Source organism: Tamandua tetradactyla, chromosome 6, assembly GCF_023851605.1.
Source record: "Tamandua tetradactyla isolate mTamTet1 chromosome 6, mTamTet1.pri, whole genome shotgun sequence".
NCBI lineage: Eukaryota > Metazoa > Chordata > Mammalia > Pilosa > Myrmecophagidae > Tamandua > Tamandua tetradactyla.
In genome coordinates this window covers 103806442-103826297 of record NC_135332.1, presented here as the reverse complement: position 1 = coordinate 103826297, position 19856 = coordinate 103806442, and the positions used below count along the sequence as shown (strand labels likewise).

The following is a 19856-nucleotide window of genomic DNA, read 5'->3' as shown; positions in this document are numbered from 1 at the left end:
CATTTCTATAAACAAGCAATAAGCTAGCTGAGGAGTCAGTTAAGGAAAAAAATCCATTCAAAATAGCAACTAAAAGAATCAAATATTTAGGAATTAACTTGACTAGGGACGTAAAGCACTTGTGCACAGAAAACTACATAACAATGCTAAAAGAAATCAAAGGAAATCTAAATAGGTGGAAAGACATTTTCTGCTCATGGAAAGGAAGGCTAAATACAGTTAAGATGTCAATTCTCCTCAAGTTGATCTAAAGATTCACACAGTACAAATCAACATTCCAACAACCTACTCTGAAGATTTGGAAAAGCTAACTACTCAATTTCATCTGGAAGGGAAAGAGACCCCAAATAGCTAAAAGAATCCTCAAAAAGAAGAACGAAGTGGGAAGATTAACACTCCCTGACTTTAAAACCTATTATAAAGCCACAGAGGTCCAAACAGCATGGTCCTGGCACAAAGACTGGCAAAGAAGCACTGACCAGCAGAATTGAATCGAGAGTGCAGTAATAGACCACTAAATCTATGGTCAACTGATTTTTGACAAGGCCCCCAAATCCATTGAACTGGGACAAAATAGTTTTTTCAATAATTGGGCATGGAAGAACTGACATCAATAGCCAAGAGAATGAAAGAGGACCCTATCTTACGCCCTACACAAAAATGAACTCAAAGTGGATCAAACACCTAAATGTAAGAACTAGAACCATAAAGTTTTTATCACCATAAAGATTCTAGAAGAAAGTGTAGGGAAACATCTTCAAGATCTAGTAACAAGAGATAGCTTCCTAAACTTTACACTCAAAGCACAAGCAACAGGGTGGGCCACGGTGGCTCAGCAGGCAAGAATGCTTGCCTGCCATGCCAGAGGACCCGGGTTCGATTCCTGGTGCCTGCCCATGTAAAAAAAAAGAAGAAGAAAGAAAGAAAAAAAAAGCACAAGCAACAAAAGAAAGAATCGATAAATGGAAACTCCTCAAAATCAAATGCTTCTGCACTTCGAAAGACTTTGTCAAAAAGGTGAAGAGGCAGCCAACTCAATGGAAGAAAATATTTGGAAATCACACATTGGACCAAGGTTTTATTTCCTGTATATTCAAAGAAATCATACAACTCAATAACAAAAGAACAAACAACCCAATTGTGAAATGGGCCAAAGATATGAATAGGCATTTTTCTGAAGAGCAAGTACAGATGGCTCAAAAGCACATGAAGAGATACTCATTTTCCTTGGCTTTATGGGAAATGCAGATCAAGACTACAGTGAGCTACCACCTCACACCTATAAGAATGACTGCTATTAAACAAACAGGAGACTATAAATGTTGGGAGAGGATGTGGAGAAACTGGGACACTTATACACTCCTGGAAGGAATGTATAATGGTGCATCCACTGTTTGGCTTAGAAAACTAAATATCAAGTTGCCCTATGACCTACCAAGAACACTACTTGGTTTATACTCAGAAGAGCTGAAAGCAATGACACAAACAGACATTTGCACACCGATGTTCATAGCAGCATTATTCACAATTGCCAAAAGATGGAAACAAACCAAGTGCCCATCAACTGACAAGTGGATCAACAAAATGTGGTATATACATAAAATGGAATATTACGTAAATGTCCTGAAGCATGTGACAAGATGGATGAGCCTTGAGGATATAATGCTGAAAGAAGTTAGCCAGACACAAAAGGATACTGTATGAGTCCACTTTTATGACCAGCATAAAGGTATAATCAGGGGCTTATAATACAGAAGATAGGGGATTTAGAGATACATAGAAGCTAGAGATGGGTGAACTATCAGCTAATGAGGTTGAACTCCAATATAAGGGAATAGATAGGAACGAAGGTGATTCTCCAGTGGGTCTAGAAGTAATATTACCATACCGAAGATGAACAAGATTGAAAAGAGTTGTATAGACCTATGTGTCCCACTGACTCACTAGAAATATGAATGAGTTCTCATAAGAAGGAAAAAAAAGTAGATTGTGATGATAAAAAAGTATTTAAACCCACTAGCCTCCTATATTCTGGAGTAGCTAGAAGAAAAATATAAGAGGATCGTATGGTAGCCCAAGACAAACTCTGGGATCTCTCCTGTAACCACTTGTAGAAGAGTGCTTCAAAACTATTGCTTTCTGATTTCTTTGCTTTGTATATATGTTATACTACACAATAAAAAAACGTTAAAAAATAAAAATAGTATGTTCATGTTTCTTTCCAGCTACGTCTAGCAGTACACTTGCAGGCATGGAGTAGACAGAGTTGGATTTAATCTGTGGTTTAACCATAGGAGTATGTTAAGGCAAGAGAGGGACAGGAGTTCAAATGATGTATGGAGGAGTGATTATAATGCTATAATTACAGTGGTTGAAATTATGCTATAATTACAGAGGTTAAGAGGGACATTAGAATATGAGTGGGGTGAGAGTGTGTAAAAGTGGCAGATCAATGAATTATAGGTGATGACAGAGTAAAAGAATTGTTAAGTGTTGGGAACTAGAGGGAGTGAGGCAGAAGGATGAGAAGTTAGTTAATTAGCCAGATGTAGAGAACTGAGATTCCAGAGTGGTTCCAGATATTGGTAAAATGGCATAATTGCAGAGTGACACCTAGGAGGATGTGACTATGTGAGTGAGTAGCTGAGGTAGGGTGGAAGTAACATCACTGGAAGGGAGGAATTAAAAGAATGACAGGCCAGGATGTATGTGGGTATATGTGCACAGGTTGACGATACAAAACATGTTTTGTGCTTGGCAGCCATTATTTATTTATACATACATACATACATACATACATACATACATACAGGCAGGCAGGCACTGGGAAGTGAATCCAGGTCTCCAGCATAGCAGGTAACCATTATTTAAAGCCACTACTCTAATGCTTCCTTCTCGACTTTTTAAAACGTTCACAGGATGTCACATGGACATCCTGTTGAAATGCAGGTATAAGGCATCAGTGGCTAAGAGATTTCAAATAGATTCAAGAGGGTATTTTGGAGGTTATTCTCATGAAACCTTCAGCTAGAATATGAAATTGCCATGGTATGCCAAGTCCCAACCAACAGTATTCCTGAAAATCCTAAAGAATACCCAGAGCTCTATCTGAGGATCTATAAAAGTTTCATTCACTAAGTTTATTTCTCAGAAACTTGAAACCTCCAGATTGTTTCTATGCTGGATAAGCTCTGAAATCCAGAGGCTTCAGTCTTTCCAAGAACATCAACCAGTTGCATCCCCCTACCACATAATGCCAAAAACCCTTTCGAGCATGAAGAAGTTTTGTCTGAAGAAGTTAGAATGGTCACTGCCCAAATATCCCTAAAGACTGGAGAAGGATCAAATGAGATGCTATCAATGCTATAAATGTTAATAACTACAGGAAAAAAGCAATCAGTGGCTGGAAAGATGTGACAAGCTAACAGCTGTAAAGTTAATTGGATTTCCAAGTAGCTTATTTCTTCATACTTGACTAATTTCTAGGTGTTAAGAAGCTGCAACAACTGAAGAGTTTATCAGCTACATTTTTTACTTTTTTAACAAATCAGAAACCCAGAAAGAGTATATTTATACCTTAAGTTTCTAGCTTTTCACTCATTATAATTTTATACCTTTGCATATAATAAAAATAGCTAACATTTACTGACTACTGTACTAGTAACTGTCTTACTTAATCTTTACAATTGAGGAAACTGAAAATTTCAGTGATAGTTTTTCTTGATAAATAATTACGATTCTGCCTACAGTACTTATATCATCAGGCGCTGTTCAATGCTTTACACTTATTAAAGCACTGAATATACACAATAACCTCATGTGATTGGTTCCATTATTATTCTTTTATTCTTTTAGTTTTTTTAAAAAATATAACCAACAAAAAATTCTTAACACATGATCATTACACTCTACATATATAATCAGTAATTCACAATAGCATCACATAGTTGCATATTCATCAACATGATCATTTCTTAGAATATCTGCATTAATTCAGAAAAAGACATAAAAAGACAACAGAAAAAATTCATACATAACATATCTTACCCCTCCCTTCTGACTGATCACTAGCATTTCAATCTAAATTTTAACATTCGTTCCCCCTATTATTTATTTCTATTCATGTTTTAATCGTCTGTTGATAAGGCAGATAAAAGGAGCATCAAACACAAAGTTTTCACAATCACACAGTCACACTGTGTAAGTTATATACAATCATCTTCAAGAAACATGGCTACTGGAACACAGCTCTACACTTTCAGACAGTTCCCTCCAGCCTCTCCATTATATCTTGACTAACAAGGTGATATCTATTTAATGTGTAAGAATAAAATCCAGGATAACCTCATGGCTCTGTTTGGAATCTCTCAGCCATTGATACTTTGTTTTCTCATTTCACGCTTCCCCTTTTTGGTTGAGAAGCTTTTCTCAATCCCTTGATGATGAATCTCAGCTCATTCTAGGATTTCTGACCCACGCTGCCAGGAAGGTCCACACACCTGGGAGTCACGTCCCAAACAGACAGGGAGAGGGCAGTGAGTTTGCTTGTTGTGTTGGCTGGAGAGGCCACATCTGAGCAACAAAAGAGGTTCTATTGGGGGTGACTCTTAGGCCTAATTTTAAGTAGCTTTGACCTATCCTTCGTGGGGTTAAGTTTCATACGAACAAACCTCAAGATTGGGGGCTCAGCCTATTGCTTTGGTTGTCCCCACTGCTTGTGAGAATATCAAGAATTCTCCACTTGGGGAAACTGAACTTTCCCCCTTTCTCACCATTCCCCCCCAAGGGGATTTTGCAAATACTTTTTTACTCACTGTTCAAATCACTCTGGGATTTATTGGGGTATCACTCTGGACAAAACTGCAAAATCTTATGCCTTACTCAAGGTTCCATGTACTTATGGTGTTCAAGTAAGCTGTCCACATAAGTTATATTAGGAATTGCACTAGTCAAAATATAAATTTTGTGCCAAATAAATATTTTTTGCTTTAGTCTCACAGGTAAGTTAAAAATTTTAAATATTAATTACCATCTATTTTCAACACCCTGCAGTAATGACATTCCTTTGTTCTTCCTCATGCAAAAACATTTTAAAATCTGTACATTTAGTCATCCAATATCTACCCTATTTCTATCTCTTGATGATCTCTGTTCTTGACTGACATTCTCCAATTTCATTCATTAATGTTAGTTCATATCAGTGACCACACAGTATTCGTCCTTTTGTTTCTGGCTAATCTCACTCAGCATAATGTCCTTAAGGTCCATCCAGGTTGTTACATACTTCATAACTTTATTGTCTTACAGCTGCATAATATTCCATTGTATGTATATACCACAGCTTGTTTAGCCACTCATCTGCTGATGGACATTTTGGCTGTTTCCATTTCTTGGTGACTGGAAATAATGCTGCTATAAACATTGGTGTGAAAATATCTGTTTGTATCCTTGCCCTCATGTCCTGTGAGTAGATACCTAGCAACAGCACTGTCAGGTGATATGGCAATTCCATACTTAGCTTCCTGAGGAACCACCAAACTGCCTTCCACAGTGGTTGCACCATTTGACATTCCCACCAACAGTGGAAAAGTGTGCCTCTTTGTCCACATCCTCTCCAGCACTTGTCGTTTTCTATTTTACTGATAATGGCTATTCTCGTGGGTGTGAGATGACATTTCATTGTGGTTTTGATTTGCATATCCCTAATAGCCAGAGAAGTTGAGCATCTTTTCATGTGCCTTTTGGTCATCTGTATTTCCTCTTCTGAGAGGTGTCTGTTAAAGTCTTTTGCCCATTTTGTAATTGGGTTGTCTGTCCTTTTATTGTTGAGTTGAAAAATCTCTTTATATATTCTGGATACTAGACCTTTATCTGATATATCGCCTTTAAATATTGTTTCCCATTGTGTAGGCTACTTTTTTATTTTCTTAGACGAAGTTCTTTGATGCACAAAGTGTTTAATTTTGAGGAGTTTCCATTTCTTTCATTCTTTCTTCAATGCTCATGCTTTCGGTGTAAAGTCTAGAAAACCACCTCCTATTAATAAGATTTATAAGATATTTTTAAGATATTTATACGATATTTATAAGATATTTGCCTACATTTTCTTCTAACAATTTTATGGTCTTAGATCAAATGTTTAGGTCTTTGATTCACTTTGAGTTAATTTTTGTATAGGGGGTGAGATATGGATCCTCTTTCATTCTTTTGCATATGGATATGCAGTTCTCTAGGCACCATTTACTGAAGAGACTATTAAAGTCCACTGGCTAGAATATTTATCTCTATGCCAGTCCCATGCTGTTTTCACCACTGTAGCTTCATAATATGCCATCAAGTCAGGTAGCATGAGACCTCTTCATTTTTCTTTCTCAGGATACTTTTAGCTATTCGGGGTACACTGCCCTTCCAGATAAATTTGATTATTAGTTTTCCTATTTCTGAAAAGTAAGTTTTGGGATTTTAATTAGTATTGCATTGAATCTGTAAATCAATTTAGGTTGAACTGACATCTAAACTATATTTAGTCTTCAAATACATGAACACAGTATGTCCTTCATTTTATTTAGGTTTTCTGTGATTTCTTTTAACAATTTCGTATAGATTTTTTTGTATAGGACTTTCGTCTCTTCAGTTAAAATTTATTCCCAAATATTTTATTCTTTTGGTTGCAATTGTAAATGGAATTTTTTTCTTGATTTCTACCTCAGACTGCTCATAGAAAAAGATTTTTGAGTTCTGATTTTGTAACCTGCCACTTTCCTGTACTCATTCATTAGCTCAGGCAGTTTTGCTGCGGATTTTTCGGGGTTTTTGACATATAGTATCATATCATCTGCAAACTGTGAGAGTTTTACTTCTTCCTTTCCAATTCTGATGCCTTGTATTTCTTTTTCTTGTCTAACTGCTCTGGCTTAAACTTCCAACACAATGTTGAGTAACAATGGTGATAGATAGTGGACATCCTTGTCTTCTTCCTGACCTTAAGGGGAACGTTTTCAGTTTTTGCCCACTGAGGATGATGTTAGCTATGGGTTTTTCATATATTCTCTTTATCATTTTGAGGAAGTTCCCTTCTATTCCTATCCTCTGAAGTGTTTTCAACAGGAAAGGATGTTGAATTTTTTCAAATGCCTTTTCTGCATCAATTGAGATGATCATGAGGCTTTTCTGCTTTGACTTGTTGATATGGTATATTACCTTAATTGATTTTCTTATGTTGAACCATCCCTGCATAGCTGGGATGAATCTTACTGGGTCATGGTGTATAATTCTTTTAATGTGCTGCTGGATTCGATTTGCTAGAATTTTGTTGAGGATTTTTGAATCTATATTCATTAGAGAGATTGGTCAGTAGTTTTCTTTTCTTGTAATATCTTTGTCTGGCTTTGGTATGAGGGTGATGTTGGCTTCGTAGAATGAGTTAGGTAGCTTCCTCTCCCTGTTCTAGTTTGCTAGCTGCCGGAATGCAACATACCAGAGACAGATTGGTTTTTAATAAAAGGGGATTTATTTTGTTAGTTCATCAGAGGAAAGGCAGATAACTTTACCTGAGAGTCTTTCTTACATGTGAAGACTCAGGGTGATCTCTTCTGGCCTTTTCTCCAGGCCTCTGGGTTCCAACAACTTTCCCCAGGGTGATTTCTTTCTGTTATCTCCAAAGGCCTGGGCTGAGCTGCTTGGGTTGTGCTACCTTGAACTCTCTCATTTAAGCACCAGCCAATTAAACCAAACATCATTCACTGTAGCAGGTATGCCTCCTAGCCGACTGCATGTTGTCATTCAATTCCCTGAATCCCTGCTCATATTTTTCCATTTTTTTCCCTATATTTTCTTTTGCTTGTTGGATTTCAGATGTTCCGACCTCCAGTTCACTAATACTATCTTCTGCCTCTTGAAATCTGACATTGTAGGTTTCCATTGTCTTTTCAATTTCTTCTACTGAGCCTTTCATTCCCACAAATTCTGTGATTTGTTTTTTCAGATTTTCAATTTTTTCTTTTTGTTCATTCCTTGCCTTCTTTATATCCTCCCTCAATTCACTGATTTGGTTTCTGATGAGGTTTTCCATGTCTGTATATTCTGAATTAATTGTTTCAGCTCCTGTATGTCATTTGAATTGTTGGTTTGTTCCTTTGACTGGGCCATATCATCAATTTTCCTAGTGTGATTTGTTATTTTTTTGCTGGTGTCTAGGCATTTAATTACATTAGTTTATTCTGGAGACTGTTTTCACTTTTTTACTTAGGATTTTCTTGCTGGGTGACTTTGTCTATCGGTTCTCTGACATTCAGTTCAGCTTATTCTGGAACACTAGCTTAGGTTTTGTTTAACAGGGCAGAATTTTTCGGTTCTTATTTTCTTATTTCTTGTCCTTTTCCCCCCCCACCCCCCACCCTCAGGAGGGTCCACTTAGGTATTATAGACCCATGCCGGATTTTCCCAGACCAAACTGGCTTCCTGTCAGGAGAAAACAGTCACCTGTGTCAGTTTTCCTTGAGGGTGAGACCCAGCAGGTTGAAAGACTTTCCTATGAAGTCTGTGGACTCTATGTTTTTCCTATCCTGCCCAGTATGTGGTGCTTGTCTGCCTGTGGGTCCCACCAGCATAAGGTGATGCCGTACCTTTAACTTCAGCAGGCTCTCCCTACTGTGGGTGTGGTGGAGACAGAGGAAAGATTGTAGGCTGGCTTTAATCGCTTCAATTTTCCAAACCCCGGGGTCTGAATTCCTTGAGGGAATCAACCTGAGCTTGGTCCCACCCCTCTCCTGAGGAAGGCACAGGCTCCAGACAAACACTCAAACAAGCTTTTTTCTGCCTATGCCTGGGGCAGTTGCAGCCTGAGAAGCCTGCTGCTGCATCGAAAGGCAGTCAAGCCTTTGTAGAAACACAGCTACAAAAAAGAAAGAGAAAAATCCTTCTCAGAGCAGGACCCCTGTTCCTCAGGGTTGTCAATCAAGAGCATAAGTTGGTATGTTGCTTTGTTCACCTTCAGATCCTATGTGCCCCCTCCTTTTCTTCAGGGCCCAGACCCTTTCAAGTATTATAAGCTATTCGACCCAAAAAAACCTCTGTTTCTTTTTTTTTCGTTTTCTGTCAGCCCTGACCCGTCCATGCCAGGGCAAAAATCAGCAACCTCCACTTTGACGAGGTTCAGCTGAGCTGGTGGCCTATGTTTAGTAGTCAGAATTTGTGAATGAATTCCACAATTGGAGTTTAGTTGCGCTCAGTCCCTGTTGCTAGTAAAGCCCCTTTCCTTTCCCTTCTGGGAAGCAGTCTGTCAGGGAGGGGTGCGGGCTGCTGTGGCTTGGGGCACTCATGGTTCTGGGGGGGCTCACAGCTGGTCCAGCTGATCCAGACAGGGGTATGCTGTGTATCCAGTTACTGATGTGGCCCCAGCAGTTGTTCCGTACTGTTCCTGGCTATTTAGTAGCTGTTTTGGAGGACAAACTAAATCCCACACCTCGCTAAGCTGCCATGTTGGCCACCATTATTATTCTTGTTTTATAGATAAACACACTGAGGTTGGAGTGGTGAAGTGGCTTACCCAGGTTGTTAATGGCACAGCTTTGATATGAACTCTGGTAAGCCAGTCCAAGTTCTCTGCTCTTAACACAATACTATGTTGTCTTTCTTTCATTTGTTTCATCATTAAATACAGTAAAATTTTTAAATATTAATGTCTTTCTGCAGCTTAGCTACTTTTACAAAGTTGTGTAATATTTATTCTCTTCACTCATATTTCTAAGAGTGATGGAGACTAAGCTTAGTACAGCAACCAAACTAGTTTCATTTATTTTTTGGAATTACCACTACCAGAATAGATCCTCTAGTATTCTTTATTTCTGTAATCAATAATTTTTGAGTACTTGTCATCTTTTTAATAAAACTTACCAATAGTAAGGTCATGCACTGGCTGAAACCTCTTGTCTGTGAACTGTAGCAATAAACACGATTTACCTACACCTGAAAATTAAAAAGAAAAGAAATAATAAGAGGCAAAACTCACAGGAAGTTAGAAGCAGTTTACAAAAGCTTATAGAAAAGAAGCAGCCATAGTTGCTGGTGCTCTTGCTGTGGGACGTTCACACTTTGGTTTCCACACTCTTTGAACAATCTACCATCATTTCTCAGTGCACTAAAAGAGGCAAAAAACCCTGATGGTTTAGGTAGAAGGTATAAACCATTCCAAAACACCCTTTTCACTGTTTCTTAGTCGCTGAACACTTCAATATGAAAGATAATGTGACAGCTTAACTACTAAAAGGCAACTTACCCATTTTTCCTAGTAGCTTCTATTCAAGACTGTATGCAGTTAAGTATCCTTGCATTTTGCTCTTTGCGTAATAATGAAAACATTTAAAAGCACAGTAATTTTCTCATTTTACAGCTTCTCATGCTCTCCTACAATCACTTAATTTAACAAACAGATAAATAGGTAAATAAGCTAGCAATAATATGCTTTGGAATCTACTTTTATGGAAAAAGTTGCTTGCTCTATTTTCTTTTTCTTTTAAATTTATCATGTATAAAATACAGGGTCCCAACACCATCCTATTATGAACACTTTGCATTGTTGCAGTATATTTGTTACAAATTATGAAAGCACATTTCTGTAACTGTACCAACAACAAACCATGGCCTAACTTAGGGTTTAATGTTACTCTATTTTCTTGCTAATTCATTTCACTATTATCTCTAATGTGAATTGCATTCCCTCATGCTACCAAAATTTACCTCATTAAAACAATGAATAACTTCCACATTCCTAAATTCCAAAGGAATTTTTTTTATATTCACTACACTTGCTCTCTGAGAATTTGAGATTTCACATCACACCTCCTTCCCACTCATTTTCAGGTCCTTCAAGAAACATTCCCTAAATGTTTCACACCAGACTAAGTTTGCCTAATAAACAGCCTCCTGTACATCTCCCTTATACTCAAGGTAGTCATCACTAATTAATTTACTCAAAAAGTCCTTATTGAGTACTAATAAGTGTACTACACTAGGTACTTGCTGATATAACAGTGCAGAAAAACAGTATAGTTTCTGATTATGGAACTTATGATCAAGTAGAGATGGAGAATTAAACAAAACGAACACTCACATAATATATATGAACTATAATTTGAAATTATCATAACTGTGATTTGAAAGAAAGAATAAAGTGCTATGAAAAGAATAACAGAAGAGACTATTTAGACTAAAGGGCTGGAGAAAGTCTTTCTGAAGAAGTGACATGTAAGCTAAGCTGTTTAATGTCTTCTAGATTACAAATCAAATGAAAGATGGGACAATGACTCTTTTGTCACTTGCTGTTTGTCTTGTGGCAAAGAACAGGCACTTAATAATTTTCCTAAACAATTGGCCCAAATGTCAAAAATTATAGAGACTGTCAAATGCTCAGTGTATTAGTCTGAAAGCTGCAGGAATGCAGTACCAGAGATGGAATGCCTTTTATACCGGGAATTTAATAAGTTACAAGTTAAAGGTTCTAAGGACATGAAAGTGTTCAAATTAAGGCACCAAGAAGAGGTTACCATCACTCAAGAAAGGCTGATGGGTCTAGAACACCTAGACCCAGGCTGGCATCTGCTGGTCCCTTGTTCTTGCGCTCTGTTGCTTCCAGCCTCCGTTCCTGTGGTGGTTCCTCACTTTGCTTATCCAGGGCTGGCTTTCATCTCTTGGCTTCCCTTGGCTTTCTCCAAGTTCTGGCTTGCTTAATATTTCATGGCTACATCTGCTGGGCTCCAAGCATCTCCAAACATCTGTGACTCTGTTCTCCAAATGTCAGCTCTGTTCTGAAGTTTCTGTCTGCTCTGTCATTTCTGACTCTATTCAGAATGTTTCCTCTTTTAAAGGATTCCAGTAAACTAATCAAGATCTACCCAGAATGGGTGGAGTCACATCTCCATCTACTATTTAAAAAGTCACACCTACAATTTGGCACGCCACATCTCTGTAGAGATAATTTAATCAAAGGTCCCTGACCAGCAATACTGAATCAGGATGAAAGGAAATGGCTACCCCCACAAGACAGGATCAGGATTAAAACACTGCTTTTCTGGGGTACATAATACTTTCACACTGGTACATCCAGTAACATACAAATCAAAGAAATGTTCTGCAAATATATGACCTTTATTAGGAAATGTTTCATCTGTGAAGGTTTTATAATCAACTGAAAATAAACTAAAAACACTGTTTTCTCTTTTTCTGTGATCTATAATTTCTAGTTTACATTACAAATGTCCCAAAGTCAAACTTACTTTATCAGATTTCTAATTTCTAATTTCTTTGAATAATCTTTAGGTCGAGGAGATGAGATGAAAGGATAGTTTTCTTTGCTGAACTTGTTGGTTACCAACCATATAAATGGAATTTGCTCTACATTCAAAATATATGAAAAGGGTAAACTACTTTTTAAAAGGGGTGAAAGTACAAAATAGTGAACAACTGAGATATGAATCTCAAATCTATCCTTAACATTCAAAATTATAACTAGAAATCACAGATTTATTACTGAGTAACTTCAAGATGTCATCTAACACTGTTTGATACCCTTTTAAGTGATGAAGAGCCTGAAAACCCTTTTCTACCTCATAACAGAATATGTCTTGTACTAGTAATTGATATCACTATTATTACAAGTGCTGGTTAAATACAGAAAATTGTTACTGTTCGTTTCCTCCCTTTTAAGACTCCATATTCTTCCTTCACATAGTCATGTAAATTATCTCTCAATGCAGAGAATATACACAAGTATCCTTGTGGCGCTTCCAAGTCTACTTAATCACAAATCTACAAACTTGTTAGGGTGGGTTATAGTTACAGATACCTTATCATATTCAATACCTGTCAACTTTTCTCTTTTTATTTCAGGTAAACTTGTTTCTGAATACTTGAGGTATTTCTGGCGCACAATCAAAGACCTTACAAAGCCCAAATCAGATGCCCAACTGTGCTGATTGGAAACTGCTTTCCACCTCAGAAAAGCCATGTTCCTTTAATTCAATCTTGTCAAGATCACTTCTAGGGTTAATTCAATCTAATCCAAATTGTTGGGTGGAATCTTTTGATCAGGTTGTTTTCACGGAAATGTGACTCCATCCATTCAAGGTAGGTCTTTGTCTGTTTATGGGGCCTTTTAAGAGGAAGACATTTTGGAGAAAGTACAGATGCTTGAAGAAAGAAAATGGTCCAGCAGAAGACAGAAGGACCCACAGGAGCCGAGAACCTTTTTGTTGTTGTTGTTGTATAGTATAACACATATACAAAGTAAAGAAACAAAAAAGCAGTAATTTTCAAAGCACTCTTCAACAAGTAGATACAGGGGGTTGGCAGGTTATGATAGGTAGCAATAGCAGCCTCTCAACTCTATTTGAACTCTCTCTGCCACTGATACTTTATTAATTGTACTTCTTTTCCTACTTTTGGTCAGGATGGAATTGTTGATCCCACAGTGCCAGGTCTGGATTCATCCCTGGGAGTCCTCTCCCACGTCGCCAGGGAGACTTTTCACCCCTGGATGTCACGTCCCATGAAGGTGGTAGGGCAATGATTTCACTTGCAGAGTTGGGCTTAGAGAGACTGAGGCGACATCTGAGCAACAGAGGTCCTCCAGAAGTAACTCATAGGTATGTCTATAGGTGGTCTAAGCTTCTCTGCTACCTACATAAGCTTCACAAGAGTAAGCCTCATGATCGAGGGCATGGCCTATTGATTTGGGTGTCCTTAAACTTTGACAGAGTATCGGGGGATTCCCTGATGGCAAGGTTTAATAGTTTCATAGTCTTTCTCCCTTTCCTCAGGGAACTTCACCAACACTTTCTTATACATACTCTAGAATGTTTCCAGCCATTACTATAATGTATACAGGATTAAAGGACCTCTTTTTCATTCTGTGCTCTATGTGTTTCCACTGTTCAAATGAGCTATACAGTCTGATTTAGATTATGCACTACAGAAAATTTCACTTTCAGACCAAATAAACTTTTCTTCCATTGGTCTCAATGTGAAAGAGCCATTTTTGAAACCAATCCAGGAGGACCAGCAGACATCACCATGTGCATTCCCATGTGACAGAGGAACCAGGATACAATTGGCCTTTCTTTAGTGAAGGCATCCTCTTGTTGATGCCTTATTTTGGATAGTTCCATGGCTTTAGAATTGTAGTTGCAACTTAATACATCCTTTATAAAAGCCAATCCATTTCTGGTATATTGCATTCCAGCAGCTTTAGCAAACCAAAATGCCAACCTTTTCTCATTCCTCATCTTATTGCACCCATAAATAACATATAGTTGCAACCTCCTTGAAAATGATCTCTTTTGGCTTTGTCACGCTACAATTTTCTCCCTGATGCCTTAATTCTGGGACAACTATTCCTTTACTTCCATGCATTTCTTAAATATGGGAAGTTTTCTCCACATTGTTTTTGATTGCCTTTTCACATAAACCCATCTTTTAATATATCAGTCTATCTCCATCTGTTCTAGTTTTCTAGCTGCCAGTAGGCAATATACCGGGGACGGAATGGCTTTTTAAAAGAAGAATTTAATAAGTTGCTAGTTTATAGTTCTAAGGTCAAAAAAATGTCCCAATTAAAACAAATCTATACAAATGTCCAATCAAAGGCATCCAGGGAAAGATACCTTGGTTCAAAAAGGCCGATGAAGTTCAAAGTGTCTCTCTCTCTCAAGTGAGAAGGCACATGGCGAACACAGGGTTTATCTCTCAGCTGGAAGGGCACATAGTGAACACGGCATCATTTGCGAGCTTTCTCTCCTGGCTATCTGTTTCATAAAGCTCCCCAGGAGGCGTTTTCTTTCTTCATTTCCAAAGGTCGCTGGCTGGTGGACTCTGCTTTGTGGTGCTATAATTCTCTGCTCTCTCCAAATCTCCTTCATTCTCCAAAATGTTTTCTCTTTTATAGGACTCCAGAAACTAATCAAGACCCACGTAAATGGGTGGAGACATGCCTCCAGCTAATACAGCTTAACAGCTGCTCTTGATTAAATCATATCGCCAGGGGGATGATCTGATTAGTTTCAAATATACAATACTGAATAGGGAGTAGAAGAAATGGCTGCCTTTACAAAATGGAACTAGGATTTAAACATGGCTTTTCTAGGGTACATACATCCTTTCAAACCAGTACACATCTCTATTCATCTTTCTGTTCTTCTATCTATCTACACACACACCTCTATCTATCTATCTATCTATCTACCTACCTATCTATCTAATCTATGTATCTATACACACACCCCTGCCCTCCTATCTATCTATCTATCTAATCTATGTATCTATACACACACCCCTGCCCTCCCCAACAATGGTTCTGTTTCTCTGATTAAATCCTCACTGCTATACAAAACAACCAAAAACGTATACTCTGGAATAGGGATGGTTTTCAAATAAGAGCTACTATTTTTAAATCAAGTATATCACAATAAATTATAGGTAAGGAGATATAAGACTCTCTCCCCAACAAAACATGGTCTCTCACAGAGCATAAGCACCATTAAGACAGAGCTCACCACATTTAACCACAGCAGGCCGAAGGAAGTGTTCTAAAGGCTCTTCTTTCTTTTCATATCTGTCTAGTGCTCCCTTTAGTATTTCTTGCAGAGCTGGTCTCTTGGTTACAAATTCTCTCAGCGATTTTTTGTCTGAAAATGTTTTAATTTCTCCCTCATTTTTGAAGGACAATTTTGCTGGATATAGAATTCTTGGTTGGCAGTTTTTCTCTCTTAGTAATTTAAATATATCATCCCACTGTCTTCTCTCCTCCATGGTTTCTGCTGAGAAATCTACACATAGTCTTATTGGGCTTCCCTAGTATGTGATGGATTGCTTTTCTCTTGCTGCTTTCAATATACTCTCTTTCTCTTTGACCTCTGACATTCTGATTAGCAAGTGTCTTGGAGTACGTCTATTTGGATCTATAAATGTCTTGGAGTATGTCTATTTGGATCTATTCTCTTTGGGGTATGCTGCACTTCTTGGATCTGTAATTTTAAGTCTTTCATAAGAGCTGGGAAATTTTCAGTGATAATTTCCTCCATCAGTTTTTCTCCTCCTTTTCCCTTCTGGGACACCCACAACACGTATATTCGTGCGCTTCATATTGTCATTCAATTCCCTGAGTCGCTGCCCATATTTTTCCATTTTTTGCCTATATTTTCTTGTCGGATTTCAGATGTTCCGTCCTCCAGTTCAGAAATCCTATGTTCTGTCTCTCGAAATCTACCATTGTAGGTTTCCATTGTTTTTTCCATCTCTTCTACGACACCTTTCAATCCCATAACTTCTATGATTTGTTTTTTCAGACTTTCGACCTACTCTTTTTGTTCATTCCTTGCCTTCTTTATATTCTTCCTCAATTCATTGATTTGGTTTTTGATGAGGTTTTCCATGTCTGTTTGTACATTCTGAATTAATTGTTTCAGTTCCTGTATGTCATTTAAATTGTTGGTTTGTTCCTTTCACTGGGCCATATCTTCAATTTTCCTAGTGTGATCTGTTATTTTTTTGCTGGCGTCTAGGCATTTAATTACCTTAATTAGTTTATTCTGGAAATTGCTTTAACTTCTTTTACCTAGGGTTTTCTTGCTGGATGAATTTGTTGTCTATCTATTCTTTAACATTCAGTCAGCTTTTTCTGGACCTCTAGCTTAGGTTTTGTTTAACAGAGGAGAATTTTTCAGTTCTTATTTTCTTGTTTCTTGCCCTCCTTGTACGGTGCCTTTCCCCCCCTCACCCTTAGCAGGGTCTACGTAGGTATTACAGACCCCAGCGGGATTTTCCCAGACCAAACTGGCCTCCTATCAGGAGGAAACAGTCACCTGCATCGGTTTTCCCTGAGGGTGAAACCTAGCAGGTTGAAAGACTTTCCTGTGCAGTCTCTGGACTCTGCTTTTCTTATCCTGCCCAGTATGTGGTGCTTGTCTGCCTGCAGGTCCCACCAGCATAAGATGATGCAGTACCTTTAACTTTGGCAGGCTCTCCCTGCTGGGGGCGTGGTGGAGACAGAGGAGAGGTTGTAGGCTGGTTTTAATGGCCTCAAATTACCAAGTCCTGGTGTCTGGATTTCTTGAGGTAGGGATTCCACCTGAGCTGGGCTTCACCCCTCCTCTGGGGAAGGCACAGGCTCCAGACAAGCCCCCAAAAGAGCTTGTTTCTGCCTATGCCTGGGGCAGTTGCAGCCTGAGAAGTCCTGCCGCTATATCCAAAGGCAGTCAAGCCTTTGTAGAAATAACAGCCAGAAATACTTCTGTTTCTTTTTTTTCTTTTTCCATCAGCCCTGCCCCCTTGGCACCAGGGCAAAAGTGAGTGATGTCTGCTTTGACCAGGTTCACCTGAGCTGGGGGCCTATTTTTAGTAGTCAGAATTTGTGAATTAATTCCACAATTGGCTTTTGGTTGCGCTCAGCCCCTGCTGCTGGTAAAGTCCCTTTCCTTTCCCCTCTGGGAAGCAGGCTGTGGGGGAGGGGCACCAGCCGCCGTGACTTGGGGAACTCACAGTTCTGGGGAGGCCTGCAGCCGGTCCAGCTGGTCCGGACTGGGGTACGGTGTGTGTCCAGTCACTGACGTGGCCCCAGGAGCTGTTCTGTACTGTTTCTGGTTATTTAGTAGTTGTTCTGGAGGAAGAAATAGCATGTGCACATTGCTAAGCTGCCATCTTGGCCCAGACTCTGTAAAGGCTCTTCCTGCCCTGGTTCCTCACTTACTACCAAAAAACATCTTGTTGTTGCTTTAAAAAGAAGAGAAAATTTGCACATACAGCTAATCTTTATTTTTTCTCACTCTTTCATGAAGATTACTGCTTGGGAGGGGGTATTATAACCATCTGTGTGCTGCACAAATTGTTTAATCTTTTTTGGACCTAATTTTGCTATCTTTGTATAAAGAGAAATGAGCCAGATAATCAATAAGCTCCTTTCTAACTCTTATATTCTAAGACTGCAGAGTAGTTAACCTGATGATTTTTTAAGGGCTTTGAAGTTTTAATGTTTTATTTTCATTATGCATGGATTTAAAGTTAATATCTGAACTTTTGATAAACCTGAATGGAAAACATGGATCCATCACACCATAACGTACAGTAATATGATGAAAAAATGGAAGTCTTTTTTCCTCATAATTACAAAAATATAGGTCAGTTCCTCAGTTGAAATACAACAAAAACAATGTCACTGCATTAGTCTGAGAGCTGCTATAATGGAATATACCAGAAATGGAATGGCTTTTAAAAAGAGAATTTAATAAGTTGCAAGTTTACAGTTCTAAGCCTATAAAATACCCAAACTAAGACATCGAGAAAGATAGCTTAATTTAAGAAAGGTCGATGGGGTCTGGAACACCTTTGTCAGCTGGAAGTCATGTGACTGGCATCTGTTGGTTCCTTGCTCCTGGGTCTGTTCCTTTCAAAAGCCTCTATTCCCGTGCGGATTCCTCACTTTGCTTCTCTGAGGCTGGTTTTCATCTCTTTGTTTCCCTTGGCTTTCTCCAGGTTCTGGCTTGCTTAACATTTCATGGCAACTTCTGATGGGCTCCAAGGATCTCCAAACATCTGTGTCTCTGGTCCCCAAATGTTGGCATCTGTGTCAACTGTGCTCTCTCCAAAATGTTTCCTCTTTTAAAGGATTAAAGTAAACTAATCAAGCCTCACCTGGAATGGATAGAGTCACATCTCCATCTAATCTACAATTCAGTGTGCCACATTTCTGTGGAGATAATCTAATCAAAAATCTCTGCCCCACAACACTGAATCAGGATTAAAATAAATGACTGCCCCCACAAGACTGGATCAGGATTAAAACATAGCTTTTCTGGGGTACATAACAACTTCAAACTGGCACGGGCACCAAGAGGAGAGCACAACTTCAAATACATCTTATAATATTTCCAGAAAGACAGCTGACCCTGATTTTATGGTTCAGCACACTAATTTGACATGTAAAGACAATTTTTACTGCATTAAAAAAGAGTCTACACTGAACTGCATGGGGAGTTCAGTGGTTAGAACGCCTGCCTTTCATGTGGGAGACCCAGGTTTAATTCCTGGACCATGCACCACCCCCCCGCCACCCAAATAAAAACCTGGCTAACAGTGCTCTGTGGTTTAACCAGATTCTTCAGTTAGGCTGGTTTTTAAGTGCTCTGCTGCAAATACTGGGACTCTACACATTTAAAACAATGAACAGCAAAGACAACCTCCAGCCAGCAGACTTAAATGAGCCACACCACTGTAAACTCAAATTAGATGGAAGTTTAATTCAACAGCCTTAAAGAATACCAATGACCAACCAGGTGACTCTACAAGACTCATGGCACAGATCCTTTGAGTAACTTCTTCGTAACCTGTACCACTGGGCAGATATACAGAAAGATGGCCTTTTACCAAAATGCCATGTTTCTATACTTGGAAAAAACACTAAATTTAGGCTAGAATACATTTTAAGATGGATTTTTGGATCCTATGGTTATCTGAAATATCTTATATAGACAAAATAGTAATTTCAACATAAGAACTGACTAAATTTCTCTCTAAATCTGATCCTGAAAACATGGCTGCATATTATCAAGTACTATACTGCTCCTGAAAAACAAAACAAAAATTCTGTGAATGACTAAAGGTAATCCACCAAAGAACTATGTTTGCTGAAAAGTGTTAAAAGTCATACCAAAGAAATGACAGGTCTTAACTGCAGACTGCAGAAAGATTATACAGACTGCTTTAAATATCAGTAGCTTATTTTGTAAACAGAGAAAATTTTGATTGTCATGCTAACAACCCAAACTGAGAAGCGTGAAAAAACAGTCTCCCTTTCTTTAATAAAAAAATCA

The 19856-nt window shown here is 38.5% G+C and overlaps 1 protein-coding gene across 1 annotated transcript in view; it reads right to left on the bottom strand.

Annotated features, from left to right (window-relative positions):
* The window catches only part of RAB2A (RAB2A, member RAS oncogene family), a 150296-nt gene that overhangs the window by 84166 nt on the left and 46274 nt on the right, over window positions 1-19856 (bottom strand). Inside the window, exon 2 of the mRNA XM_077166840.1 lies at window positions 9895-9966. Coding sequence (XP_077022955.1) covers window positions 9895-9966 — 72 coding nt within the window. The remainder of the gene's footprint in view (window positions 1-9894; window positions 9967-19856) is intronic.